General features: G+C 44.6%; 1 protein-coding gene across 1 annotated transcript in view; it reads left to right on the top strand.

Annotated features, from left to right (window-relative positions):
• Window positions 1-22,117, top strand: part of LOC139911279 (mitogen-activated protein kinase kinase kinase kinase 3-like) — a 71,291-nt gene extending 49,174 nt beyond the window's left edge. The window contains exons 16-34 of the mRNA XM_071898784.2: window positions 2,738-2,793; window positions 4,238-4,276; window positions 5,593-5,745; window positions 6,607-6,661; window positions 7,159-7,315; window positions 9,739-9,818; window positions 11,023-11,064; window positions 11,178-11,262; window positions 12,311-12,390; window positions 12,543-12,603; window positions 14,831-14,948; window positions 16,109-16,167; window positions 16,426-16,529; window positions 17,126-17,297; window positions 18,077-18,145; window positions 18,626-18,718; window positions 19,664-19,734; window positions 19,808-19,863; window positions 21,218-22,117. Of these exons, the coding sequence (XP_071754885.2) occupies window positions 2,738-2,793; window positions 4,238-4,276; window positions 5,593-5,745; window positions 6,607-6,661; window positions 7,159-7,315; window positions 9,739-9,818; window positions 11,023-11,064; window positions 11,178-11,262; window positions 12,311-12,390; window positions 12,543-12,603; window positions 14,831-14,948; window positions 16,109-16,167; window positions 16,426-16,529; window positions 17,126-17,297; window positions 18,077-18,145; window positions 18,626-18,718; window positions 19,664-19,734; window positions 19,808-19,863; window positions 21,218-21,305 (1,638 nt within the window). The 3' untranslated portion in view covers window positions 21,306-22,117. The remainder of the gene's footprint in view (window positions 1-2,737; window positions 2,794-4,237; window positions 4,277-5,592; window positions 5,746-6,606; window positions 6,662-7,158; window positions 7,316-9,738; window positions 9,819-11,022; window positions 11,065-11,177; window positions 11,263-12,310; window positions 12,391-12,542; window positions 12,604-14,830; window positions 14,949-16,108; window positions 16,168-16,425; window positions 16,530-17,125; window positions 17,298-18,076; window positions 18,146-18,625; window positions 18,719-19,663; window positions 19,735-19,807; window positions 19,864-21,217) is intronic.
• Window positions 22,118-27,590: the final 5,473 nt, after the last annotated feature.

Raw genomic sequence — 27,590 nt, 5'->3', positions numbered from 1 at the left:
GCTAACAGCCTCTCTTTATACATGTTAGCATTACAGCAGGCTACATCTGATTGGCTAACCATGCTAACAGCCTCTCTTTATACCTGTTAGCATTACAGCAGGCTACAGCTGATTGGCTAACCATGCTAATAGCCTCTCTTTATACCTGTTAGCATTACAGCAGGCTACATCTGATTGGCTAACCATGCTAATAGCCTCTCTTTATACCTGTTAGCATTACAGCAGGCTACAGCTGATTGGCAACTAGTATTGCTAAATTACTTCTTACCATTTTACAGGCTGTTGACAGCAGAGACAGACAGATATGTAAATAGCAACATGCTAACATCATGACAGGTTAACAGCATGCTAACATCATGACAGGCTAACAGCATGCTAACATCACAGCTGGGTGTGGCCCCGCCTCTTCCTGTGGATCTGTTCCTTTAACAAACTCTTCTGTTTCATTTCAGTCATCTTTCCATTTTCTTCTCTTTATTTTACTTTCTTTGCTTCATAAATTCTTCTCTTCACTTCCTTTTTCCATTCATGCTCCTGTCCATCTCTGCTCCACCTGGATGATGTCACTTCCTGCTCTTCCATGATTGGCCTGTCTTAATTTGACCCTGTCTGGTCGGTGCTGTCGTCAGTCCGGAGGTGTGTCAGTTAGAAAGTCTGGAAAATGAACCGGACAGTTTCCAGGATCTGAAACATTTGGGAATGAGACAAAAAGACGAAGAGAAGGATTAGAAAGTCTTGTTGTTCAGTCTGTCAATATATAATACAGTGATGTCATGTTGAGCTGTCAAATATTTAAATCAGCTGTAAACAGACTGCTGAGCCTGCTGCCTGTGACTCTCACTGTAACCTCCAGTAACATAATAATCATCATCATCATCATCATCATCATCATCATACTACTACTGCTATGGAGGTGGAGTGAGGATAGCAGCAGTGTGAGAAAACTTCCTGTCAGAGAGAGAGAGAGAGAGAGAGAGAGAGAGGAAGAGAGGTAGAGCGAGGTAGAGGAGTGCAGTGTTTCTGTCCGTTGGGAGTTCCAGGGTTGGAAGTAGCTGAGTCAGCGCTGACTCTCTGCCGACCAATCAGCTGCTTCCACATCTGCTCTGCTGAAGCCTCCTAACTCCTCATGAAACCTCCTAACTCCTCATGAAGCCTCCTAACTCCTAATGAAACCTCCTAACTCCTCATGAAGCCTCCTAACTCCTCATGAAGCCTCCTAACTCCTCATGAAGCCTCCTAACTCCTAATGAAACCTCCTAACTCCTCATGAAGCCTCCTAACTCCTCATGAAACCTCCTAACTCCTCATGAAGCCTCCTAACTCCTCATGAAACCTCCTAACTCCTCATGAAGCCTCCTAACTCCTCATGAAAACTCCTAACTCCTCATGAAGCCTCCTAACTCCTCATGAAGCCTCCTAATTCCTAATGAAACCTCCTAACTCCTCATGAAGCCTCCTAACTCCTCATGAAACCTCCTAACTCCTCATGAAGCCGCCTAACTCCTAATGAAACCTCCTAACTCCTCATGGAGCCTCCTAACTCCTAATGAAACCTCCTAACTCCTCATGAAGCCTCCTAACTCCTCATGAAACCTCCTAACTCCTCATGAAGCCTCCTAACTCCTAATGAAACCTCCTAACTCCTCATGAAGCCTCCTAACTCCTCATGAAGCCTCCTAACTCCTCATGGAGCCTCCTAACTCCTCATGAAGCCTCCTAACTCCTAATGAAACCTCCTAACTCCTCATGAAGCCTCCTAACTCCTCATGAAGCCTCCTAATTCCTAATGAAACCTCCTAACTCCTCATGAAGCCTCCTAACTCCTCATGAAACCTCCTAACTCCTCATGAAGCCGCCTAACTCCTCATGAAGCCTCCTAACTCCTCATGAAGCCGCCTAACTCCTCATGAAACCTCCTAACTCCTCATGAAGCCGCCTAACTCCTCATGAAACCTCCTAACTCCTCATGAAGCCGCCTAACTCCTCATGAAACCTCCTAACTCCTCATGAAGCCGCCTAACTCCTCATGAAACCTCCTAACTCCTCATGAAGCCTCCTAACTCCTCATGAAGCCTCCTAACTCCTCATGAAGCCTCCTAACTCCTCATGAAACCTCCTAACTCCTCAAGGAGCCTCCTAACTCCTAATGAAACCTCCTAACTCCTCATGAAGCCTCCTAACTCCTCATGAAGCCTCCTAACTCCTAATGACAGTCAGTCAGTCAGTCAGTCAGTCAGTCAGTCAGTCAGACAGTCAGACAGTCAGTCAGTCAGTCAGTCAGTCAGTCAGTCAGTCAGTCAGTCAGTCAGTCAGTCAGTCAGTCAGTCAGTCAGTCAGTCAGTCAGTTTCATTAGAAAACATCCAGTCAGGAACTGAAAAGTTTTTGAGATTTTGAGGAAACTTTTAAAATCTTCAGCTTTTCTCCTTCAGAGCGTCATCATTAGCATAAACCTCAGGCTGATGATGTCATCATGCTGTCCTCCTCTCTCCTCCTCTCATCCCTCCATCCTGTCGTCTGTCAACACGTTTCTGAAGCTGCAGCCACATCCAACTGAGTCACTGCATACATTATTATTATTATTCCATAAGAACTGAAATATTGTGGCTTAACAGTTTTAGGAATAGTTATTTAATTAGTTAGACACTTTATTATCCATGAATGGAAATGTTCCTGTGCTGGCCAATCAGACGGTCTGACCTGTGACCTCTGACCTCTGACCTCTGGTGTCTCCTGCAGGATCTGCAGATGGAGGAGGAAGACGCTCCTGCAGGATCCATCCTGGGTGGAAACAGGTGAGAATCCTCAGGAAAACTCCGGATTCTTCTGATTCTGAGTCTTAGTCCTATTCCTATTCCTAGTTCTACTTCTGTTTCTAGTTCTAGTTCTATTTCTATTTCTATTTCTATTTCTATTTCTGTTTCTAGTTCTATTTCTATTTCTATTTCTATTTCTGTTTCTGTTTCTAGTTCTATTTCTATTTCTGTTTCTATTTCTATTTCTATTTCTGTTTCTGTTTCTAGTTCTAGTTCTATTTCTATTTCTATTTCTGTTTCTAGTTCTAGTTCTATTCCCATTCTGCTAACAGAATTTCATCATCCAGGTTTCAGTGGAGAGTTTTAGTCTCATGATGGTTGAAATGTCAGAAAAATGTTTCAGAAATGGTAATTTTTTTAAAATCAAAAATCAATGATGAAAAAATTATCAAATTTAAAGGTATTGAATATATTATGTACAAAATATTGTCTAGCAGCTTCAGTCCAGAAACACGTGAGCTGCCGGGCTTCAGAGCTGCTGCAGAGTTTTAACCCAGCAGCTCTTTCTCCATATGATCTGTTTGTTTGAATTGGCTTTAGCATGCGACCTCAGCTCTATCTGAATAATTTACTCGCTAACCCGGAGTGGAGTGGAGTGGAGCATGTGTGTGTGTGTGTGTGTGTGTGTGTGTGTGTGGGGGGGGGGGGGGGTGGTCAGGAGCCGATGGTTCTCCAGCAGAAAGGAACGGCAGTGCTGATGAAAAATTTAAGACGCTGCATCGGAGCACTTTGGGATATTTGCTAACGGGGAGAAAATCCAACGTTTAGAGCTTCAGATTCAGCTGAGTGACGTGACATTTCCCTTCAGCCTGCAGGGACGAGCTGTTGTGTCGCGTCTATTGTCAGGGTGCCGTGACCTCTAACCCCCTGACCCCCGACCTCCTCACTACTGTTATAGTGCTGGTGGATTTAGGAACTGAAGCTGATTCTGCTGTTCAGTTCAGTGGAGTCTCTCTGGATAAAAAAATCAAATTAACTTTTATTTCTACAGCGCCTTAAACACAAAACTGTTATAAAGCATCTCAGAAGGTTGAAGGAAAAATAGAAGACAGTAAAAGCAGCCGGAGCAGCAGATCTCAGAGCAGCTGATCGCCTCGCTCCGCTGAAAGGCCGCAGAGGAAAAGTGGCTCTTTAATGGATTTTTAAAAATGGATTCTGCTGAGCCAGCGCTTTCAGGGCGGCTGCTCCGGTCTGGAGGCTGCAGTCACAACACACACACACACACACACACACAGCTGAATGACTGAAGACTGAACGTCATGTGGATATGTTTTGTCATGCGTGTGCAGTCTGTAAACATGATGTGTGCGTGTTCAGTGTTTCAGGAAACTGTGTCAGGAGTCTGTAGTTCAGGTTTGGTGTTTTCCTGATGCTGCACATCTATTTTTGGTACCAAACTCCTCCTTTTCCATTGTCCAATCAGGAGCCTTCTGAAGTCTGTGGAGGAGGAGCTAAACCAAAGGTAAGGCCCGCCCCTCCTCCCACTTCATTGTTCTATCGTTTTATCAGAAAAATTACATTCCTACTTGGAAATCTCACATGAACGCCCTCCAAAGTCGGATGATGAAGTCGGAAACTCTTTTCTGAGTTATGACACAATGGTGACCTTTAACCTTACCTGGTGTCAGTCACCAGTAAGAAAACACAAACACACGCACCTTGTTGTTAGCAGACTAACCTAATATTTGTTTGAATGAAGTTCGTCTAATTAACTTGTTGAGCTGCAGGACGGCCATGTTTGTTTATCGGTTGTGTTCCAGGTTTGATTTTCAGGCAAAATAGCACATGAATGCAGCGCTGTTTAGAAGCGGCCATGGAAGTCCCGGATGTCGGACTTTCCCACAGCACATGAACACACCTTTAGTCTTCACATTGGCTCAGTTTAACAAAATCAGAATCAGAATCAGAATCAGGTTTATTAAGTAAGTTTTCACAATACAAGGAATTTGTCTTGGTAAGTAGGTGCATATAATAAACATAAACATGGAGAAAAATAATAGGGATAGGTTAGGGTTGGGGGGGGGGCAGGAGGAAATCCCTGACCTGTGCCTTTCACTCCTGTTTATTGAATATGAAAAAGATATAATAAAAATATAATAAAAAATATGTGCAACATATCTGTTTTTTAAAGTGAAATGAAAAAGCTGTACAGTTTGTGCAGGAATGTGCAAATTATTGACCAATCAATACATCAATTCAACTTTGAACTAAACTACATTTATCTGTAAAACATCATGAAAAATTCTTATCACACTTATCGCTCCCAGTAACACCTGACACTGGTCTCACTCCAGTCTGTTCACCAGTTTAGTCTCCCTCTCACATGATGTACCAACCACAGAACTAGAATGGATAGAACAGTCATTCTCATTGGCGGCCATCTTGCTGTGACCCGTCGGACTAGCTTCTGTATAAAGAGACTCGCAGCAAGTCACTGAGCTGAGAGGTTTTACAGCAAGAACCAAAGCAGCTTCTCTGTCTCCTCGCTGCCATGGATTGCTAACATGCTAATGTTGACTAGAAGAGCTAGAGAGAGAAGTACAGTCTGTGATGAAGCTACGTTAGCCTCGTCGCTAACGTTAGCTTCCAGTTGAGTTCTGACAGTTTGCTAACAGACTCGTCTGCTCAGTTCTCACAGTGTGACAGACTTTACACCTTAATGTCCAGACTGTGTTGTCACCATAGCAACTAACACTTAAAATTTCACAATCGCCATTTTATGCTGAACTAGTTAAATTACCATAAAAAACAGTGGAAGTTCTGCTGTGTTTCTGTCAGGGGACATGAAACTCACCTGGAGGACGATGGAGATGATGAGGATGAAGATGAGACTGAGGATGATGATGGTTGTGTGGAGGAAGGAAGGGGCGTCCAGTCAGGAGCCGGGAATGCTGGAGATCACCGTGACGACGACGATGATGAAATGCAACAGTGAGTCTTATGAAAACATTAAAGGCCGTGTCATCTTAAGGATGGGAGAGCACTGCATTGTGGGTAGTTATGTCTTCCTGTGAGTTTGCTCACCGCTCCCTCCCACCTGGAACAAACCAGAGGAAGCTTCCTCTTCAGGCAGCAGTTCTAGGTAGGAAGTGTAACTGTTCGAGCTGCAGTTCTGTCTCCTTCGGGTAGGACACATAGGAAGCTTCCTTTTAAGGTTCCTTTTTTTTTGGCTGATTTTGAAGGAAGCACAGTGGCTCCTCAGCCGGAGCAGGAAATCCCACAATACCGTGCAGCACCAGCGAAGAACGAAACCTCCCAGCATTCACTAAAATGAATGGCAGACAGAAGTCCCTACAAAAAGTTTTTCAAAAATAACCCAATTTTTCCAATTCATTTTGATGTGAAAATTGTCAGCAGTGAGTCATGTGACTTGATTTGAGTCCAGTCAGTGTAAATGAGCGTTAGCGTCCTGCGTAGTTTAGCTAGCTAGCGATAACGTCTCTCCTGCCTCAGTTTGATGGAGGAGAAATAAACTGAGAGAAAAACCACAGGAGGAGTTTGATCATTTCTTTAATGTGTTTTAAAAAGCAGTTTGATCAGACCGGCTGCTGGAGGAGTGGAGCGGTCCTGCAGTCACATGACCAAGGCTGTCTGTCTCTAACCAGGTGGTTCAGACAAGGAGCTGCTTAGGAAGCTTCCTAGTTAGGGAGCAAGGACGGAGGAAGCATCCTTGTCAATGAGACAGAGCCTTTGTCTTTGGTATTTCTATGTGATGCAGAGGAGAACGAGGCTCCTCTGTTCTACCAGAACCTCATGTCTTCTTCCCTCTTCTCCTCCTCCTGTCTCTCTCAGTCCAAAGGATTCGACTCTGCGACCCAAAGTTCCTCCTGCAGCTCCTCCTTCTGAGGTACGTTCTCTAACCTTTATTTATCTCTTCTATATCTGTCTGTCATATGGGAGGTTTGTCTCTCCCAGTCCTTTCTCTGTGGCGCAGCTCAATGACATCACAGGTCAGAGGTCAGGCCCTTGGCTTCAGGAGAGAGTTCCTAATTTTTTTGTTTTTACCTTGAAGCCTCTTGACAGGCAGAGCTGAGTGATTTCCCAAGTTGAGAAAAGTTCAACTTTTTAGAAGAGACCCAATCACAGTGAAGAAGAGGCGGGGTTTAGGACAACACATTCTTCCAAGAAAATGGAGAAAGTAGCGGCAGTGAAGTTACTAGTTGTTACTGTGTTGTGGTAGTTGGACATCAGTACTGTAGTAGTAGTTAGTAGTATTTAGTACTGTGTGATGTAGCAGCAGCTTCTGCAGCTGGTTGCTATGGTAACAAACCCACTTATCCGCCTCAGCAGCGTTACAGACCTGAGACCAGCAGCATGTTGTTTCTGTCTCATCTCGTCCAGCAGGATGGGACTCCGCCCCCCCATGGTGATCACCATGGCGACCAGGACCAGGGTACCATAAAGCGTTGCCCTCTGCCGGAAAGCCCCGCCCGCTCCGCCACCCAGGGCCCGCCCAGACCGCCTCCCCCCAAACTGCCCCTCCACAAACTCACCAGCCTGGGTAGGTTCTGCAGCAGGGGTCTTCAACTAGTTTGGAATTGGGGCCAAATAATTCAAATGTTACCAGCTGAGGGGCCGTAGATTTTCGATTTCTCATCTTTTTTAAGTATAGCTGCTCATGTATGTTCACAAGTGCAATTCACAAGTGCAATTTGGTCTTCTCGTCTAGTTCACATTATTTTTAAACAAAGTATAATTCCAAAGTGGAGTGCAAAATACTGTTTTATGCAATCTAGTAGGCCTATCTTTATTACCAAGTTGTATTCCTTAATCACAAACCAGTTTCACTGCACAGTAAGCACACAGGCTTCGTACCAACTGGCACAAACAAGTACTTGTCAGTCCACTCACTGTCAAACTGTTGAATTTCTGTGTCGACTTTAAGCTGGGCTCAGATTACAGGAGTTTTAAAACCCTAACTGCTTTTGAAATCACGTTGCATCGCGCACATAAGGAGAAACTTAACCGATTTTCTTCTCTCAAATCGCAAACAAGCTCACAGTACAAGTTTAGAAAATGACGGTGCATCACACACTACAAGATATTAAGATTATCTTGCCCGACGGAGCTGCTGTACGCAACAACTCACGTGACCATGGAGAGGCAGGAGGCAGATGTTTAACATGGAGGCGGAACAGCTGCTCTGGTGTGTTCAGTAGTTTACCAAAGAAAAGTGAAAGGCCAGACGAGTTTGGATGAGGAAATGGCCGGAGAGACAGACGTAGGCAAAGCGGGCCGGAGGCGACAATTTAAAACCATCAGTTTTAATGTGTTTGTTATAACGTTGGTACGCTATTGCTAGCCAAGTGCTAAAAGGTTTACCATTGCTAGGCAATACCGTCAGCTGTCCCGGTCGGGACGTTGAAGTTGTATTATCCAATGTTGAAAGGCATAATGAAGTGACGTCGCCGTGCAGATTTTAACTCACAAATATCAAACGGATTAGAAATTATGCGGGCGGCTCTGATGCGTCGAACAGTTCGGGAGGGTTCAGATTTGATCTGTACACAGCTCACATTACCGGATATTCTGTGCCGAACTTCGGTTCCGACCAAGACCCAGATCCAGATTTCTCCTCCGATTGTCGGGAGGGGCGAATGTCCAAAACTGCATACAGATGAAATATAATGGATGAAAAGTTTTTCTCTGAGTTCATGGGAATTAATCAAAGGGCCAGTAAAAAATCAATTGCGGGCCGTATCTGGCCCACGGACCCGGATCAGCATGGGGACCCTCTAGAACCTTCTAGAATCTTTTAGAACTCTCAGAAGTCTGGGAACCTCCTAGAAACTTCTAGAACATTGGTCTACCAATTAGAGAGACCAGATTCACTGTCCTTCCTCTCTCTCTGTGTGTCTCTCTCTCTCTCTCTGTGTCTGTCTGTCTCTCTCTCTCTCTCTCTCTCTGTGTCTGTCTCTCTCTCTCTCTCTCTCTCTCTGTCTCTCTCTCTCTCTGTGTGTCTGTCTGTCTCTCTCTCTCTCTCTCTGTGTCTGTCTCCCTGTCTCTCTCTCTCTTAGCTCCAGATGCTGATGGCTGGTATTTACAGTCAGACTGCAGGGCTCAAGATAACACACACACACACACACACACACACACACACACACACACACAGTCCGTCACAGTGTGACAGTGTCCAGTCTATTTTTAGTGTGTTGGTCTGTTAGATGGATGTGAGCAGACAGGAGGAACATTCACATTTTCTTTACATTTACAGATATTTACGTATTGTCGTTATGAGCTGCAGGTCCAGTCTGTCTCCAGGAAGATCAACTGGATCAAATATTAAAGCTGTACAGTGCACCATCTGCACCCTGTACACCTCCTTTATACCTTCTAGACCTCCTTCACACCTCCTTAACATCTTCTATATCACCTTTACACCTTCTATACCTCCTGCACACCTCCTTTACACCTTCTATACCTCCTTTACACCTCCTTTACACCTTCTATACCTCCTTTACACCACCTTTACACCTCCTTTACATCTTCTATACCACCGTTACACCTTCTATACTTCATTTACATCTCCTTTACACCTTTTATACCTGCTGTACACCTTCTATACCTCCTTTACACCTCCTTTACACCTTCTATACCTCCTTTACAGCTCCTTTACACCTTCTATACATCTTCTATACCACTTTTACACAATCTATACTTCCTTTACACCTTCTATCCCTCCTATACACCACATACACCTCCTACACTGTGTCCTACAGGGTTTTCCTACACTGTGTCCTACAGGGTTTCCTAGAGTGTTTCCTACAGTGTGTCCTACAGAGTGTCCTACAGTGTTTCCTACAGAGTGTCCTACAGTGTCCTACTGTGTTTCCTTCAGTGTGTCCTACAGTGTGTCCTACAGAGTGTCCTACAGAGTGTCCTACAGTGTGTCCTCTCTCTCTCTCTCCTGCTGTGTGTCTATAGGGAACGGCCCTGCCTCCTCGGAGCAGCAGTCCACTCTGCCCTCTGGTGTTCAGAGCAGGAAAGACAAGAAAGACCTTCCAGTAAGAGGAAACACTTTTCTCTCTCTAACGTCTGTCTCTGTAATAAACCTTCTGTACCGTCACTGATAGCTGGGATGGTTTATTTTTAGCCCACGTAGATGCCAGATGGGTGGGGTTAACCATCCAAATTGACATGAAATGCAGAAAGAACAGAATGACAAATGTAACTGATGGTCTATCTAGTGAGTACCAGACAGCTGAGTCGAGCTCAGTGGAGTATTTGGAAGTCAGTTAAGTCAACTTGCCTGACTGACAGCTGACCTGACCTGTCCTGATGAGGTAAACTCCACCCACCTGCTGCACCATGCAGATTAAAACAAACGACTGGAATTATTTGAAGGGTTTTGTTTCAAAATGAGATCTTCATCATTTGAAAATTTGAAGAAGTTGAACAAACTCTGTTGAGTCTTATTGAAGCTTCAGGCTGTCACAAGAGCTCTGTCTACAAAATAAAACTATTTTACAGAAGGGATATTTTTGAAATGATGAGCAAGATCCGTTAGATATCATTTTATGTCCAAGCTGGATGTACTGTGTTTTGAACCTCCTGATATGTGAGTGGTATTACACCGAGGTCTGTCAGCTCCCTGCTGTTTATTCTCAACTTTCATAATTTCATGAGTCAGAAATATAAATGGAAAAGTATTTTTACCTCAGATGTCGCCCACTGCAGCGCTGAAGCCCAAACACTCGTATCGCTTCCTTATTAAAGAGCAGCTTCTTAAGCAATAAATAAAAAAAAACTGAATCTAAACAGTTGTAGCCACACACAGATGATAAGTCCAACATGTTCAGTCGACTGTGTGAGTGGGAAGGATGGGAAACAGTATGGATTACTGATAAGTTTGGGTGTACTTGCATGTTATTAATAATTAAAACATTGGCTGCATATAAGAGAGTATAAACATAGCATTATGAGATATCAAATACCAATATGGATATAATATGGATAGTGGGGTTACTATGAAAAAAAAAAAATAGAATATAAATATAACCATCTGATGTGCTGCGATGTGAATGATTGCAGAGAGAGAGAGAGAGAGAGAGAGAGAGAGAGAGAGAGAGAGAGAGAGAGAGAGAGAGAGAGAGAGAGAGAGAGAGAGAGAGAGAGAGAGAGAGAGAGAGAGAGAGAGAGAGAGAGAGAGAGAGAGAGAGAGAGAGAGAGAGAGACTTTGTACTGATGTCAGTCTTCTTCCTTCACCAGAAACCAATCAGCAACGGACTCCCCCCCACCCCCAAAGTCCATGTAAGTCCACAAGACACACATACGCACACACACACACACACACACAGTATTTGGTTAAAACAGTCTCAGTATCTGACCCAGTCTTGGTTCTGCTGGTTCTGCTGGTTCCTCAGATGGGAGCGTGTTTCTCCAAGGTGTTTAACGGCTGTCCACTGAAGATCCACTGTGCTGCTTCCTGGATCAACCCAGACACCAGAGGTCAGACCAACCCAAAATCTCTCTCTCTCTATTTGTTCCTTCCACGGGTGTGACCAAGTCAACTGCGCTCAAGTCTTGAGGCACAAGTCTCAAGTCAAGTCCGAAGTCTAAATGTAGATTACCAAGTCAGGTCCAAGTCAAGTCCAAGTCATTAACGTCAAGTCTCAAGTCTAAATGTAGAACAGCAAGTCAAGTCAGAACAAATCAAGAGTCCAGTATCAATTTAATATCTTAAATAAAACTAAATATCTAGGACTTTTCAATGCAATATGGTTTTAATAGGATAAAAACTTGGTAAGAGCATCATGAGTTTGATTTCTATAATCAGTTTCAACTTCAATAAATTCAATCATTCCACACAAATTCAGAAAACAGAATTTAAATTCAGTCGTCCGCTGGAACAAATCTCATCACTTTCAATCTAAGTCATTTACACAAACACAAGATCTCAAGTCAAGACTTTAGAAACCTTTTCAAGTCATCAAAGTACAAGTCAGAGTCAAGTCCCAAGTCACCAGAACCCAAGTCAAGTCTTAAGCTATTAAAATTGTGACTCGAGTCCAGGTCATGTGGCTTGAGTCTGTTTCCATCTGTGGTCAGGGTGCTGTGACCTCTGACCTTTGACCTCCTTACTGCTGGGTTCTTGTAATGTTCAGGAGCTGAAGCTGATTCTACTGTTGAGCTCAGTAGAGTCTCTCTGGATCAGAGAGTCACAGAAACGACTGGATGTAAAATATAGAATAGGAATAAAAAGTACTGAAGCTCCACTGTATCTCATTACCTTCTGATCCCCTGCAGTGTTTTAGTGTCTGAACAGCACACATACTGTATCTGCTCTACACTTTTCTATCATCTGTCCATAAACTCATCTGTCATCACTGTTACTCATCATAACCTGTCGCCTCCGGACTGGAAACCAACCAGCTGTTTAGATTGGAATCGGACTGAAGTGATGGTTGGTTAGCCACAGACTGACGTTCCCCAGTATGAGACTGGTGTCTGCTGGTCATTTCCCAGTCTGGTTGTTATCTGTGTCTCTGTCTTTCAGACCAGTATCTGATCTTCGGAGCTGAGGAGGGAATTTACACTTTAAACCTGAACGAACTGCATGAGAACTGCATGGAGCAGGTAAGAATTCAATTATAATTACAATTGAAGAGTTTTATAACCGATTAGCCTTAAACATTTCCACAGTATGAACCGTCTCATCCGGTCTACAGTATATTGATTTTTTGATATGATTTTTTCGGCCGACATAAGACTGATTTTTCCCTCTGCAGTTGTTTCCTCGGAGGTGTACCTGGGTCTACGTCATGAACAACAGCCTGCTCTCCATATCTGGTCAGTTACATACAACCAACATATAACTGATACAACATACAACCAACATGTAACTGATGGTGTTCATCCTGGTGTTCCTCCTGGTGTTCATCTTGGTGTTCATCCTGGTGTTCATCTTGGTGTTCATCCTGGTGTTCATCCTGGTGTTCATCTTGGTGTTCATCCTGGTGTTCATCCTGGTGTTCCTCCTGGTGTTCATCCTGGTGTTCATCCTGGTGTTCATCCTGGTGTTCATCTTGGTGTTCCTCCTGGTGTTCATCCTGGTGTTCATCTTGGTGTTCCTCCTGGTGTTCCTCCTGGTGTTCCTCCTGGTGTTCATCCTGGTGTTCATCCTGGTGTTCATCTTGGTGTTCATCCTGGTGTTCATCCTGGTGTTCCTCCTGGTGTTCATCCTGGTGTTCCTCCTGGTGTTCATCCTGGTGTTCATCCTGGTGTTCCTCCTGGTGTTCATCCTGGTGTTCATCCTGGTGTTCATCCTGGTGTTCATCTTGGTGTTCCTCCTGGTGTTCATCCTGGTGTTCATCCTGGTGTTCCTCCTGGTGTTCATCCTGGTGTTCATCTTGGTGTTCATCCTGGTGTTCATCCTGGTGTTCATCCTGGTGTTCATCTTGGTGTTCATCCTGGTGTTCATCCTGGTGTTCCTCCTGGTGTTCATCCTGGTGTTCATCCTGGTGTTCATCCTGGTGTTCATCTTGGTGTTCATCCTGGTGTTCATCCTGGTGTTCCTCCTGGTGTTCATCCTGGTGTTCATCTTGGTGTTCATCCTGGTGTTCCTCCTGGTGTTCATCTTGGTGTTCCTCCTGGTGTTCATCCTGGTGTTCATCTTGGTGTTCATCCTGGTGTTCATCTTGGTGTTCCTCCTGGTGTTCATCCTGGTGTTCATCTTGGTGTTCCTCCTGGTGTTCCTCCTGGTGTTCATCCTGGTGTTCATCCTGGTGTTCATCCTGGTGTTCCTCCTGGTGTTCATCCTGGTGTTCATCTTGGTGTTCATCCTGGTGTTCATCCTGGTGTTCATCTTGGTGTTCATCCTGGTGTTCATCCTGGTGTTCATCCTGGTGTTCATCTTGGTGTTCCTCCTGGTGTTCCTCCTGGTGTTCATCCTGGTGTTCATCCTGGTGTTCATCCTGGTGTTCATCCTGGTGTTCATCTTGGTGTTCATCCTGGTGTTCATCCTTGTGTTCTTCCTGGTGTTCTTCCTGGTGTTCATCTTGGTGTTCATCCTGGTGTTCATCCTGGTGTTCATCTTGGTGTTCCTCCTGGTGTTCATCCTGGTGTTCATCCTGGTGTTCATCCTGGTGTTCATCCTGGTGTTCATCTTGGTGTTCATCCTGGTGTTCATCCTGGTGTTCATCCTGGTGTTCATCCTGGTGTTCATCTTGGTGTTCCTCCTGGTGTTCCTCCTGGTGTTCATCCTGGTGTTCATCCTGGTGTTCATCCTGGTGTTCATCCTGGTGTTCCTCCTGGTGTTCATCCTGGTGTTCATCTTGGTGTTCATCCTGGTGTTCCTCCTAGTGTTCATCTTGGTGTTCCTCCTGGTGTTCATCCTGGTGTTCATCTTGGTGTTCATCCTGGTGTTCATCTTGGTGTTCCTCCTGGTGTTCATCCTGGTGTTCATCTTGGTGTTCCTCCTGGTGTTCCTCCTGGTGTTCATCCTGGTGTTCATCCTGGTGTTCATCCTGGTGTTCCTCCTGGTGTTCATCCTGGTGTTCATCTTGGTGTTCATCCTGGTGTTCATCCTGGTGTTCATCTTGGTGTTCATCCTGGTGTTCATCCTGGTGTTCATCCTGGTGTTCATCTTGGTGTTCCTCCTGGTGTTCCTCCTGGTGTTCATCCTGGTGTTCATCCTGGTGTTCATCCTGGTGTTCATCCTGGTGTTCATCTTGGTGTTCATCCTGGTGTTCATCCTTGTGTTCTTCCTGGTGTTCTTCCTGGTGTTCATCTTGGTGTTCATCCTGGTGTTCATCCTGGTGTTCATCTTGGTGTTCCTCCTGGTGTTCATCCTGGTGTTCATCCTGGTGTTCATCCTGGTGTTCATCCTGGTGTTCATCTTGGTGTTCATCCTGGTGTTCATCCTGGTGTTCATCCTGGTGTTCATCCTGGTGTTCATCTTGGTGTTCCTCCTGGTGTTCCTCCTGGTGTTCATCCTGGTGTTCATCCTGGTGTTCATCCTGGTGTTCATCCTGGTGTTCCTCCTGGTGTTCATCTTGGTGTTGATGCTGTTTTGCAGGTAAAGCCTCCCAGCTCTACTGCCACAGCCTGGCCGGTCTGTTTGAACAGGCTCGTCAGAAGCAGAAGCTGCCGGTTTCCATCCCGACGCACCGGCTGCCCGACCGCATCGTCCCCCGGTCAGTTTCTCCTGCCGCCTGCAGAAAACCAAACTCCACACAAGACACAACCAACACCTTCTGCACATCAGTAGGATCCACCGATAAATTCAGCACACAGATGATCCAGCAAGCAGCTAATGTTTTAATAAAACCTTAACTCCCTGGTGGATCAGACCGTGTAACTGCGTCCTGGGTTTGAATCTAGACCGGGACTTTTGTCACATGTCATCGCTCTCTCTCTCCCAGTCTTTCCCTCTCTACTTTCAACCGCATAATAAAGGCAAAAAATACCAAAAATAATCTTAATTATTATCAGACTCTCCTGAGGTTTCACAGCTTCTCATCAGCCTTAATATCAGAAGGATAGAGGCAGCCTGAGGTGATGTGGCAACTTACAGGCAGACGCCCAACAAAATATGGAAGCAGTTGGAATAAAGCTTCTTTTTAATAAAGGTTGAGGGGAAACGGGAAGTGGAGTAAAAAAGCTAAACAGCAGTAAATGTTCTTTGGGTTTTTAGGGTCAAACATCATGAGAACATCAAGTTTAGATTTCATTTGAACAATAAATTAGACCCAGAGGTGCAACTGAACGATGGAAATCATCCACTGCTGTACCAAGAATACTTCTGTCAGGACAGGAGATGATGAAGATGAAGATAAAGTTCCTCACTTTCTCTCTGTCTTGCTCTCATGCAGTAACTGCCCTTTCGCTTTGTAGGTCAGAATGGTAGTGAGCACATTTTTCCTTTAGCACTCCAGAAACTGTAAATGTCAGAGAAGACAAAGGGATAACAAGCAGAGCGGTTACAGAAGTTGATTTTATTGACATTCGTGCCGCTTGTTTCATCGTGTGTATAAATTGAATTTACCAGCGGATCCTAGAAAAAGCCTTCAGTGATGTTCTACGAGGAACATCAAAGCCACATCAGGCCGGGAGTTGGTGTGACTGTGATCTGATCTCTGTCTCTGAGAGCATAGTTAATATGAGTAGACATACTGAAAATTAATTTCTGTAACATGTGCAGGCTTAGACAGCACACTCCCCATCCCAGGTTTCAGATCAGTTCTGCATTTGCTCAGGAAACAGAACAGAAAGATTTGAGGTCATTTTACCCATCAGGCTTGGATAAATTCTCTGGTCTTGTGTGGTTTTTTTTTTCCTCTTTTTTGGCTTCCAGGAAATTTTCCATCTCCAACAAGATTCCTGACACTAAAGGCTGTCTGAAATGCTGCGTGGGTGAGTCCTGTCTCTGTTGCCATCCCATAATACACCAGGCACTTTCACTACTTTAGCAGCCAGCTCGATGTTTAAAATAGAACAGGATGAGGAGTCCGGATGAAGGATAGATACTGAAGACTTACTTACCAGACTCTTTTCCAGCCTGAGAGTGTGTTGTGTGTTTAGTTTGACAGCAGCTGTGATGACCTTTGACCCCCCCTCCTCCTCCTCCTCCTCCTCCTCCTCCTCCTCCTCCTCCCCCCCCCCCCCCCACAGTGAGGAACCCCTACACAGGTCATAAGTACCTGGGCGGAGCCTTCCAGTCCAGCGTGGTCCTGCTGGAGTGGGTGGAGCCTATGCAGAAGTTCATGCTGGTCAAGGTGAGAAACGTGTTGCATTCGCTTTACGGGGTCGACTGTCTGAGTTTCCATTTGCCTGTTGAACTGTATTAGAGGTACGGAGCTCTGCAGCCAAGTGAGTGATGAAATTTTGACTAGAATCAATGGCATGATGGCAAAAGCAAGGAAAATAATTGTGCGTTCATGCGCTGGTGCAGAAGCCAGGACTTCCAGTTCGGCTGCTGAACAGTGTTGCTTTCATGTGCTATTTTGATGGAAATTCAAACCCAGAAGACAAAAAATAAACGACTGACTTTGTGCAGTTTAACAAGTTAATTAGACAAACTTCATTCAAACAAATGTTAGGTTAGTCTGAACAATAAACTTGCATCACAGTTGTATGTGAATGTGTTTTCTTACTGTTGAAGGACACAAAACTTGACACAAAAGACACAAAAGTCAGGTAGCAAAATTTTCTCAGTATTTCCGACTTAATCATCCGACTTTGGAGGGCGTTCGTGTGAAATTTCCAAGTAGGAAATTTGTTTTTACAATATATCCGATAGCTCATTAATGCACAATAAGGCTCAGGTTGAAAGTAGCTGTAATTATCCTTTAACGGCGTCCCGTGTCTCCAGAATGTGGACTTCCAGCCTCCCTGTCCTCTGGAGGTTTTGGAGCTGCTGGTGGTCCCGGAGCAGCCGTACCCTCTGATCTGCCTGGGCCTCAGCCGGGGATCCGACCCCAGCCAGCCCGTCGGCTTCCAGACCCTCGACCCCAACTCGGCCTGCCCCGCCCCCCCCGAGTCAGGTACACCTGAACACACCTGAGATTATATCTACTGTACCTACCCACATCTACATTAAAGTCAGAATTCTTCTAGTCTGGATAGATTTACGGGCCGCACGGTGGCTCTGTGGTTTGTACTGTCGCCTCACAGCAAGAAGGTCGTGGGTTCGAGTCTCTACCCCGGTCCTTTCTGTGTGGAGTTTGCGTGTTCTCCCCGTGTTTGCGTGGGTTTCCTCCAGGTGCTCCAGTTTCCTCCCGCAGTCCGAAGACATGCTGTGCTTGTGTAGTATCGTATATAATGTATATAATCTAGTAAAATGATGTGTAGTATGTATATGAAGTATGTAACCTATATAATGTGTGTAGATATATATGTGATGTGATATATACAAATAAACAAGACTAGACTAGACTGGATATTGGAGATTGAAGCCCAAGGCGGCGGTCACTCTGATCCGTCTGTCTGTCGTCTCCGTTCATTTCAGTTAATTTCCACTGACAGCTGTCTGTTGTCGGACAGGACTGCTCCATCTGTCAGATTTCTGTTTTGACGGACAGCAGTTCAACCCAGCTGAACTTTTTCTGGATGGACGGATTCGTCTGTTTCTTCGTTATGAGCAAAGCTTCCTGTTCTTCTGCCTCACCGCCATGTTGACGCTCAGAACAAACCAACACACACATCTATCATCAATAATTCTGTCTCTTTTCTGATGGATCAGTGTGTCTGCTGCCTAATCCTGAACCTCCAGGCTGTAGTCTTCATGTTCTTCATGTTCTTCATGTTGTTCTCCTCCTGACAGAAAACCCTCAGACCTGTGTGATCCACGTCACCCAGCTGGAGAGAGACACCATCCTGGTCTGCCTGGACCGTGAGTTCACTTATTACACTTCAGTTAGTATTTACACATATGAAAATAAAACACAGAAGATTAAAAAATAACTTCAGATTGAGCAGGTGAGTTTAAAAAACCCTCCAGGGGCTTTCTGTTCTCTAAAGAAACCATTCAGAACCAGAAACTATCTGGAGGAAACCGCAACAACAAAAACAAAACACATGATTGATAAGTCAGGGAAATAAAATGAAAGTGAACTGGTGCCGTTAGTTCAGAGCAGACGTTCCACATAAATCTACACCAGTTGTTGTTGAATTTGATGAGTTTGGATCCTAAATGAGATCTGGCAGCTCGACATTTCACTGACAGACAGACAGCAGGAACCCGAAGTCCTCAGTCGACAAAATGAGACTTTTACAGACTGGATCCTCTGGATTTAGAGAAGTACTGTTTTTAATTCTTTGATACTGTGTTGGAAATGAGCTGAGCTGTATTTCAACTTCCTGGTTTCTGCAGGTTGTATAAAGATCGTGAATCTCCAGGGGAAACTGAAGTCCAGCAGGAAGCTGTCAGCTGAGCTCACCTTCAACTTCCAGATCGAGGCTATCGGTAAACCACTTAAACCTCCTTAAACCACCTTAAACCTCCTTAAACCACCGTAAAACTCCTTAAACCACCTTAAACCTCCTTAAACCACTTTAAACTCCTTAAACCACCTTAAACTCCTTAAACCACTTTAAACTCCTTAAACCACTTTAAACTCCTTAAACCACCTTAAACTCCTTAAACCACTTTAAACTCCTTAAACCACTTTAAACCTCCTTAAACCACCTTAAACTCCTTAAACCACTTTAAACTCCTTAAACCACTTTAAACCTCCTTAAACTCCTTAAACCACCTTAAACTCCTTAAACCACTTTAAACTCCTTAAACCACTTAAACCTCCTTAAACCACCTTAAACTCCTTAAACCACCTTAAACTCCTTAAACCACTTTAAACTCCTTAAACCACCTTAAACCTCCTTAAACCTCTTTAAACAACCTCAAACCACCTTAAAGCAATATTCCACTTACTTTTAACATCGGGGTTATTTGGCACTTGAATGCCATGAAAACCAGAATATAAGGTTAGGTTAGCCTGACACCTAATGGTGAACTTTTCACCATTGGGTGTCCAGGGTACAGTTACTCTGTAAACCTCCTTAAACCACCTTAAACCTCATTAAACCTCCTTAAACCTCCTTAAATCACATTAAACCTCCTTAAACCACTTTAAACCTCATTAAACCTCCTTAAACCTCCTTAAACCACTTTAAAACTCCTTAAACCACTTTAAACCTCCTTAAACCACCTTAAACTCCTTAAACCACCTTGAACCTCCTTAAACCACCTTAAACCACCTTAAACCTCATTAAACCTCCTTAAACCACCTTAAACCTCATTAAACCTCTTTAAACCTCCTTAAACCACCTTAAACCTCATTAAACCTCCTTAGCCCAGCTCTGTCCAGCTCAGTGTATGTTGCTGACCTTCCTCTCTCCTCCTCTTCCTCAGTGTGTTTACAGGACAGTGTTTTGGCCTTCTGGAGACACGGCATGCAGGGGCGGAGCTTCAAATCTAATGAGGTAATTATCCAATCAGGGACTGGCTCCCCCACCTTTGCAGTCACCGTGGTAACGTCTCCTGTTTCCTCTCCAGATCACTCAGGAGATCAGCGACAGCAGCAGGATGTTCCACCTGCTGGGTTCTGACAGGTGAGACACCCGTCTGTCTGTTCACCTGTCTGTCTGTCCACCTGTCTGTCTGTCCACTGTCCACCTGTCTGTCTGTCCACCTGTCTGTCTGTCCACTGTCCACCTGTCTGACTGTCCACTTGTCTGTCAGTCCACCTGTCTGTCTGTCCACTGTCCACCTGTCTGTCTGTTCACCTGTCTGTCTGTCCACTGTCCACCTGTCTGTCTGTCCACTGTCCACCTGTCTGACTGTCCACTTGTCTGTCAGTCCACCTGTCTGTCTGTCCACTGTCCACCTGTCTGTCTGTTCACCTGTCTGTCTGTCCACTGTCCACCTGTCTGTCTGTCCACTGTCCACCTGTCTGTCTGTCCACCTGTCTGTCTGTCCACCTGTCTGTCTGTCCACTGTCCACCTGTCTGTCTGTCCACTTGTCTGTCAGTCCACCTGTCTGTCTGTCCACTGTCCACCTGTCTGACTGTCCACCTGTCTGTCAGTCCACCTGTCTGTCTGTCCACTGTCCACCTGTCTGACTGTCCACCTGTCTGTCAGTCCACCTGTCTGTCTGTCCACTGTCCACCTGTCTGACTGTCCACCTGTCTGTCAGTCCACCTGTCTGTCAGTCCACCTGTCTGTCTGTTCACCTGTCTGTCTGCTTGTCTGTCTGTCTGTCCACTGTCCACCTGTCTGTCTGTTCACCTGTCTGTCTGTCTGTCTGTCTGTCTGTCTGTCCACACTTTGAACCATTTCAGAAGCATCACCCATATAAAAGCGCTGTCACATTAGCACGAACTTACACAGAAATTTGCTTCGCTTCCCATTGATGTCAATTGAAAACCACAGGAAGGACGAGTAGGGAATGTCCTCCCATGTGGGTATTAATGTGAGGAATATGGGTCTTTTCACACAGATGATTATGAAGAATTATTCATTTTTGTAAGGTGGCACAAGCGATAAGATGAATATTCCTTACATTAATAGTACCAACATGGGAGGACATAACAAATAAAAACAATAGCTTCTGGTTGCAAATTGATTTTGCACTTCTCCTGAGAGTTCAGATTTGGTGAACTTTGACCTGCGAATTCATGCAGCCGGCCAATAGAAACAATTATTTGGCCGTGTTGAAAAATCCAACGTGGAGGAATCCTTAATATTATATAATATAGATGCTACATTCATGGTTTTCCTGTCATGTACAGTTAGTGTTAGCTTGCTGACCACATAGCATAGCATCAGAGTCGATTGATAGCGAGTTAGCTACTTAACCAGCTGCTAAACAGTCAATAAAAACTGATGCAGGTTGTTCAGCCGCGTCTGAGCCGACCGTCCGGGCCGGAAACAGGAACAGAAACCCGTTGTTGCTCTGTGTTGCAGGGTGGTGGTGCTGGAGAGCCGAGCCACCGACAATCCTACTGAGCCCAGCAACCTGTACATCCTGGCTGGACACGAGAACAGCTACTGACCCCCCAACCAGGACCAGACCAGGACCAGGACAAGACCAGGACCAAACCAGACCAGGACCAAACCAGACCAGGACCAAACCAGGACCAGGACCAGACCAGGACCAAACCAGGACCAAACCAGACCAGGACCAGACCAGGACCAGACCAGGACCAGACCAGGACCAGACCAGGACTAGACCAGGACTAGACCAAACCAGTGCCAGACCAGGACCAGACCAGGACCAAGCCAGACCAGTGCCAGACCAGTGCCAGACCAGTGCCAGACCAGGACCAGACCAGTGCCAGACAGGACCAAACCAGACCAGACCAGTGCCAGACCAGGACCAAACCAGGACCAAACCAGACCAGGACCAGACCAGACCGGACCAGGACCAAACCAGTGCCGCTCTGGACCTGTACTGGTGTGGCAGAGGACGGACTGGTTCCCTGTGAAAGTCGGCCAGAACCCAGTATGCTCAGTGGCCTTACCATCTCTAGTGTATCAGAACCAAACCAAACTGGGAACAAACCAGATCATACTGGTCCAGTACTGGTCCACTCCAGACGTATCAGTGTCTTATTTCTGGACGGAGGGTCGAACATCTGAACCGCCAGACAGGATGCGGTCCGGTCTGCGATGATCCAGCTCAGAGCGACTCGTCACTTCCTGTTAAAGCTGGAAACTGTCAGCTGACTCTGGATCAGCAGAGCAGTCAGTTACTGAAACATGAACTGTAGCCTTTAAACTTCCCTCCATCCCTCCGTCCCTCCCTCCCTCCCTCCCTCCATCCCTCCCTCCCTCTCCCCCTCCCTCCATCCCTCCCTCCCTCCCTCCCTCCATCCCTCCCTCCGTCCCTCCCTCGCTCCCTCCACCCCTCCGTCCCTCCCTCCATCCCTCCCTCCCTCTCCCCCTCCCTCCATCCCTCCCTCCCTCCCTCCCTCCCTCCCTCCGTCCCGCCACACCTCCACAGCGCCCGTGTCATCACTGTAAATAGAGTTCATTTGGTGTCTATGTTTATTCTGTTCAGTCCAGTGTGATGCTGCGTTCAGGGCCTGTGGGAGGAAGCAGCACGACGTCTGCTATGTGGAAATGTTTCACTTTTTTAACTCTATGAATTTACAATCAGCCATAAACAATCTGCAGCAGAGATTAGTCGCTTTTCGTAAGTAGAGTTGATTGTATTACTGTGAATATAACTGACAATTTTGATTTTTGTATCTTTTTTTTTCCTTAAACTCTGTTTTATAGCACTCCATAAAAGCAAAGTTACAAATTTAAGTCAGGAAAGAAAACTAAATACATAAACAATTAATTACAGCAATAGGACACAATTTATACAGTAGAAATAATTTGATAGATACAAGTGCATTAAAAAAATGTAAATGGTTATACTGATTTTGCTAGCTTTGGATCAGTCGTTCCACTGACCGCTCCACAGTTCTGATTTTTAAATCTTCTACTGACGTCGGTGGATCCGTCTGTAATGACAAACCTCCGCAGTTTGTGACGCCAACTAAGAGAAATCAGATTCCCCCCCGTCCCGCTGCTGGTCGCCACCAGGAGGCGATGTGAGCCCTTTCTCCCAGTCTTAGGCTCTTGGGGTTCCAAAGGGCTTCAGAGGGCCGGTGAGGCGGCGAGGTCAAAGGTCACAACTCAGCGTGAAGCCTCACTCACACACACACACACACACACACACACACACACACACTCATGTTTTAGTCTGTTGCCTGAATCCATTCAAGCTGCTGAAGCTTCATGCTGATTTTAAAAACATTTCCCATAATGCAAGAGATTACCCAAACTCAGTAATTACATTCTGATTAGTTTCAGATATAAAAGTACAGATAAGAAAAGGTGAAAAACGATTAAGTTCATTAAATTTACTTCAGGTTTGCGTATAAACAAATTTTTATCTGTGACACAGAACAGGCTGTTTCAGTGTTGTGAGTTTCTGCTTTCACTTCAACAGTTTCACAGCAGTAATCTTTCTAATGTTTCACAAATATCTGTAATCAGAATACATCATGTCTTTAGGTCTCTTAACAGAATACACTTCCATGTGGTTTGAGTGTAGAATATGTAAAGCTGTTACAGTCTGTCAGTCCGCAGCTGAACACTGCTGTTCAGTCTGTGTTCAGTCTGTCTGTCTGCAGCTGAACACTGCTGTTCAGTCTGTGTTCAGTCCGTCAGTCTGCAGCTGAACACTCTGCTGTTCAGTCTGTTCAGTCTGTCAGTCTGCAGCTGAACACTCTGCTGTTCAGTCTGTGTTCAGTCTGTCTGTCTGCAGCTGAACACTGCTGTTCAGTCTGTCAGTCTGCGTTCAGTCTGTGTTCAGTCTGTGTTCAGTCTGTCAGTCTGCAGCTGAACACTCTGCTGTTCAGTCTGTGTTCAGTCTGTGTTCAGTCTGTCAGTCTGCAGCTGAACACTCTGCTGTTCAGTCTGTGTTCAGTCTGTGTTCAGTCTGTGTTCAGTCTGCGTTCAGTCTGTGTTCAGTCTGTGTTCAGTCTGTCAGTCTGCAGCTGAACACTCTGCTGTTCAGTCTGTGTTCAGTCTGTCAGTCTGCAGCTGAACACTCTGCTGTTCAGTCTGTGTTCAGTCTGTCAGTCTGCGTTCAGTCTGCGTTCAGTCTGTGTTCAGTCTGTGTTCAGTCTGTCAGTCTGCAGCTGAACACTCTGCTGTTCAGTCTGTGTTCAGTCTGTCAGTCTGCGTTCAGTCTGCGTTCAGTCTGCGTTCAGTCTGCGTTCAGTCTGTGTTCAGTCTGTGTTCAGTCTGTCAGTCTGCAGCTGAACACTCTGCTGTTCAGTCTGTGTTCAGTCTGCAGCTGAACACTGCTGTTCAGTCTGTGTTCAGTCTGTGTTCAGTCTGTGTTCAGTCTGTGTTCAGTCTGTCAGTCTGCAGCTGAACACTCTGCTGTTCAGTCTGTGTTCAGTCTGTCAGTCTGCAGCTGAACACTCTGCTGTTCAGTCTGTGTTCAGTCTGTGTTCAGTCTGTGTTCAGTCTGTGTTCAGTCTGTGAGTCTGCAGCTGAACACTGCTGTTCAGTCTGCATGTTAAACTGAACAGGAAGTCTGTGGTTCTTCACACAGTTTCTTTGCCTTGTAAATAATGTACAATAAAAGTCTTTTTTACTCTCTGAGCAGCTGCTGTTTGCTTCTGTTTGTCACAGTAAAGATCTCAAACATCAAGCCCAGGTCCTTTTATCATTATTATTATTATTATTATTATTATTATTATTATTATTATTAATTAATGAATTGGTTTCTTGTCATATCCCTCTGAGACTTATACATGTCCACATTTCACCAGAGAGGTCAGAGGTCATCTATCTATCTATCTATCTATCTATCTATCTATCTATCTATCTATCTATCTATCTATCTATCTATCTCTATCTATCTATCTATCTATCTATCTATCTATCTATCTCTATCTATCTATCTATCTATCTATATGTCTATCTATCTGTCTCTATCTCCCCCCCCCCTCCAGCCTGAAGAGGAATAAACAGTTAGAGAAAATAATGAATGAAAGAAAAGCAGAAGGCAGCAGAGGTCAAAGGTCAGACCACAAACCCAGACTGTGAAGATCTGAGAGGAGAATCAACTTTCACACATTTACATCAAAGAGAAACTATGGACTGACATAAAGGATCAGGATGGAAGTTAAATAAAGAAGATCTTCACTTCCATCCATGATCCATCACTTCTGTCTCATCTGCTCAGGAGAAATGAGATGAAATATGAAACGTCATCTGAATTCATCTCTATTCTCCTTTTGTTTCTTCTTTCTTTACTGACTCTTCCTCTTCCTGACTTCACTTTACTAACTTTATCATCATTCAGGATAAATATCACAGCCACGCTTGGAAATGGAAAGGAAATTGTCTCTTGTTATTTACAATACACATATTATAAACTAATATTTAACAGGTTATTTTATGTTATTCACCAATATTTACCAATTTCCCCACAGGGAGCATTAAAGTTTCATCTTATCTTATTTTTAAATTAATTCAGTATATATTTTAAATAACCAGGTATCTGAGAAATATGAAATATGTCCTTTTTAACACATTTATTTTCCACCCATCCTCCTTTTTCATATAGTTTTGTTTGTTTATCTATATATTGTCCCATACTCTGTTCTGTTTATTATTATTGTTCCTATTTTGTATATTTGCTTTTCCCGTTTATTCAGTAATAATAAAAGGTAATTTCCTTTATTTATTTATTTATTTTACCGGATTTCGGCTCCTACATCACGTGACAGAATGGGTAGCTAGTTTAATACATCCATGGGTCACACACGCTCGTGCAGAGGTCTGTCCGGTTATACATTTATTCTGTGAAAAACACATTTTGGGGAGAATAATTTCCATTTACTTCTCATTCTTCCTCAAATATATTCTGTATTTTCACTTCTGCACAGTGTGCTGTTTGAAAGCGTTACAGCACGTCCGTCAGTAAGGCTTTTATTTTGAAAATTGTGAAAAGCGTAGGAAAAAACTAAATTCATAATAAAAGCGTACATTTTGTAATTTCTATTAAAAAATAGTATGTTGGCTTTAGGGTGTACAGAATAAAATGTTTTTGTAAATTTCTTTTCACAGCACAATAACAGACATGTGGACTGCGCCTTTAGCCACTGAAACGCTCTAAAATAGACTTTATAAGATATTAGAAACCTTCAAAGTTCTCTGCTATATGTTTGGTATTTGAGAACTTGTGTGTGTATTTTTGCAGCCTTGCAGTCTATCTATATGGCCTGTATGGATATTGATATATGCAGTGAAAAATACATTTTGCATTAAAAAAAAACAACAGTATAGGAGTTCACCACAGACTCTTCGCGTTCGCTTCGGTAGTGTCGCTCAAACAGGCTCTTATTTTGAAAAAGATGACAAGAAGTCATATTTGTTATTCTAGCTGGGTGCTTTTATTTTTATGTTGACGTGTCACCGGAAGTGCCGCGTGTTGTTGTCAAGGAGGTTTTTGTTGTGATTGAGAGGTCGTCAGCAGGCACGAGACTCACCTGGCGAGAAAGGTAAGACCAGATCCCGGTCCGGCTGTCCAGACCCGTGCTAACCCGGCGCTGTAGATCCATGCTAACCGTGCTAGCCACGCTAACTCTAAGACAATGCAGGTCAGTAGTCCCGTGCTAACCGCGCTAACTCTAACCGGGTCCAGTTCAGTTCATCCGGACCGGACCGGACCGCAGTCTGGCTCAGTCAGCTAGCCCAGATGAGGTTTTTTAAGACCTGAGCCGTCAGAAGCGTGTCAGCGTCCTGTGTCGTGCCGCGGGATCGAGTCCCGGGCTGACCTAGTTTCCAGAGCCGCACAGAGACAACAGTTGGGCAGAGACAGGCCTGAACCACAACAGAAACCAAACAAAAACCGCAGCAGAGTTTAGACACGACACCGGCTCGGTTCGGCTCGGCTCGGTCCGGTTTCTGATGTCTATTCTGGGTTATATTTTGTGTGAAAAGCGGTGTTTAGAGTGAGTCGGTGTCGTGCAGCAGTCCGGCCCGGCCCGGCCGCTTTTCACACAAAATATAACCCAGAATAGACATCAGAAACCGGACCGAGCCGAGCCGGTGTCGTGTCTAAACTCTGATGCGGTTTTTGTTTGGTTTCTGTTGTGGTTCAGGTTCAAGTGCTGGTCTCGGTTCTGGTTCCTGCCATATTGTGAGCCAGATGGAGCTCCAGCTCCAGCTAGCCGTTATGATTTCAACCTGTTATATTCAAATTAACTGTCGTCTCTTTTATGTTTTGACTCCAGCAATGTAAACCTACAAAAAATGCCTGTAATTGAAAGTGTTGCAAGTTGAGGTCTCAGCTGCTTTGTGTCTCTACTGAGCATCTTACAATTCAAACTGTAAAGAGTGAAATTCTGTCAACATGCAGAATTGTTTTTCAGTGTCTTTGCTGTCGGGTGAAAACCTCTTTTCTCCAAAATGTCAACTTCTCAGGAACTAAGAAACTCAGCCTTGTGTTCAGCTTGAAGAAGAAGCATTTTGACACTTTCCAAAAGGGTTTGAAACGGTTTGGTCAGGTCAGAGGGTTTTCTCAGCATGTCAGAAAGACGAGTTACAAGGTTTTCACATGACGTAAATGCCAGGCCTATATCAAAATAAAATGACTTAAAATCACTGAATAAACCGAAGACTGGGAAGTAGCGTGAAGGTCTGGGTACTGAACCCGCTCGTTTCCATTTATTGACGAAAATGAACTCACTTGATTCAAATCAGTTTGTTGTGAGCTGCTTTGTTTTTCTGTCAGTTCTGTCAGTTGTCCTCATGCAGCAGT

This window comes from Centroberyx gerrardi, chromosome 3 (genome assembly GCF_048128805.1).
Source record: "Centroberyx gerrardi isolate f3 chromosome 3, fCenGer3.hap1.cur.20231027, whole genome shotgun sequence".
Lineage (NCBI taxonomy): Eukaryota > Metazoa > Chordata > Actinopteri > Beryciformes > Berycidae > Centroberyx > Centroberyx gerrardi.
This window is presented reverse-complemented; position numbering and strand designations above follow the sequence as displayed.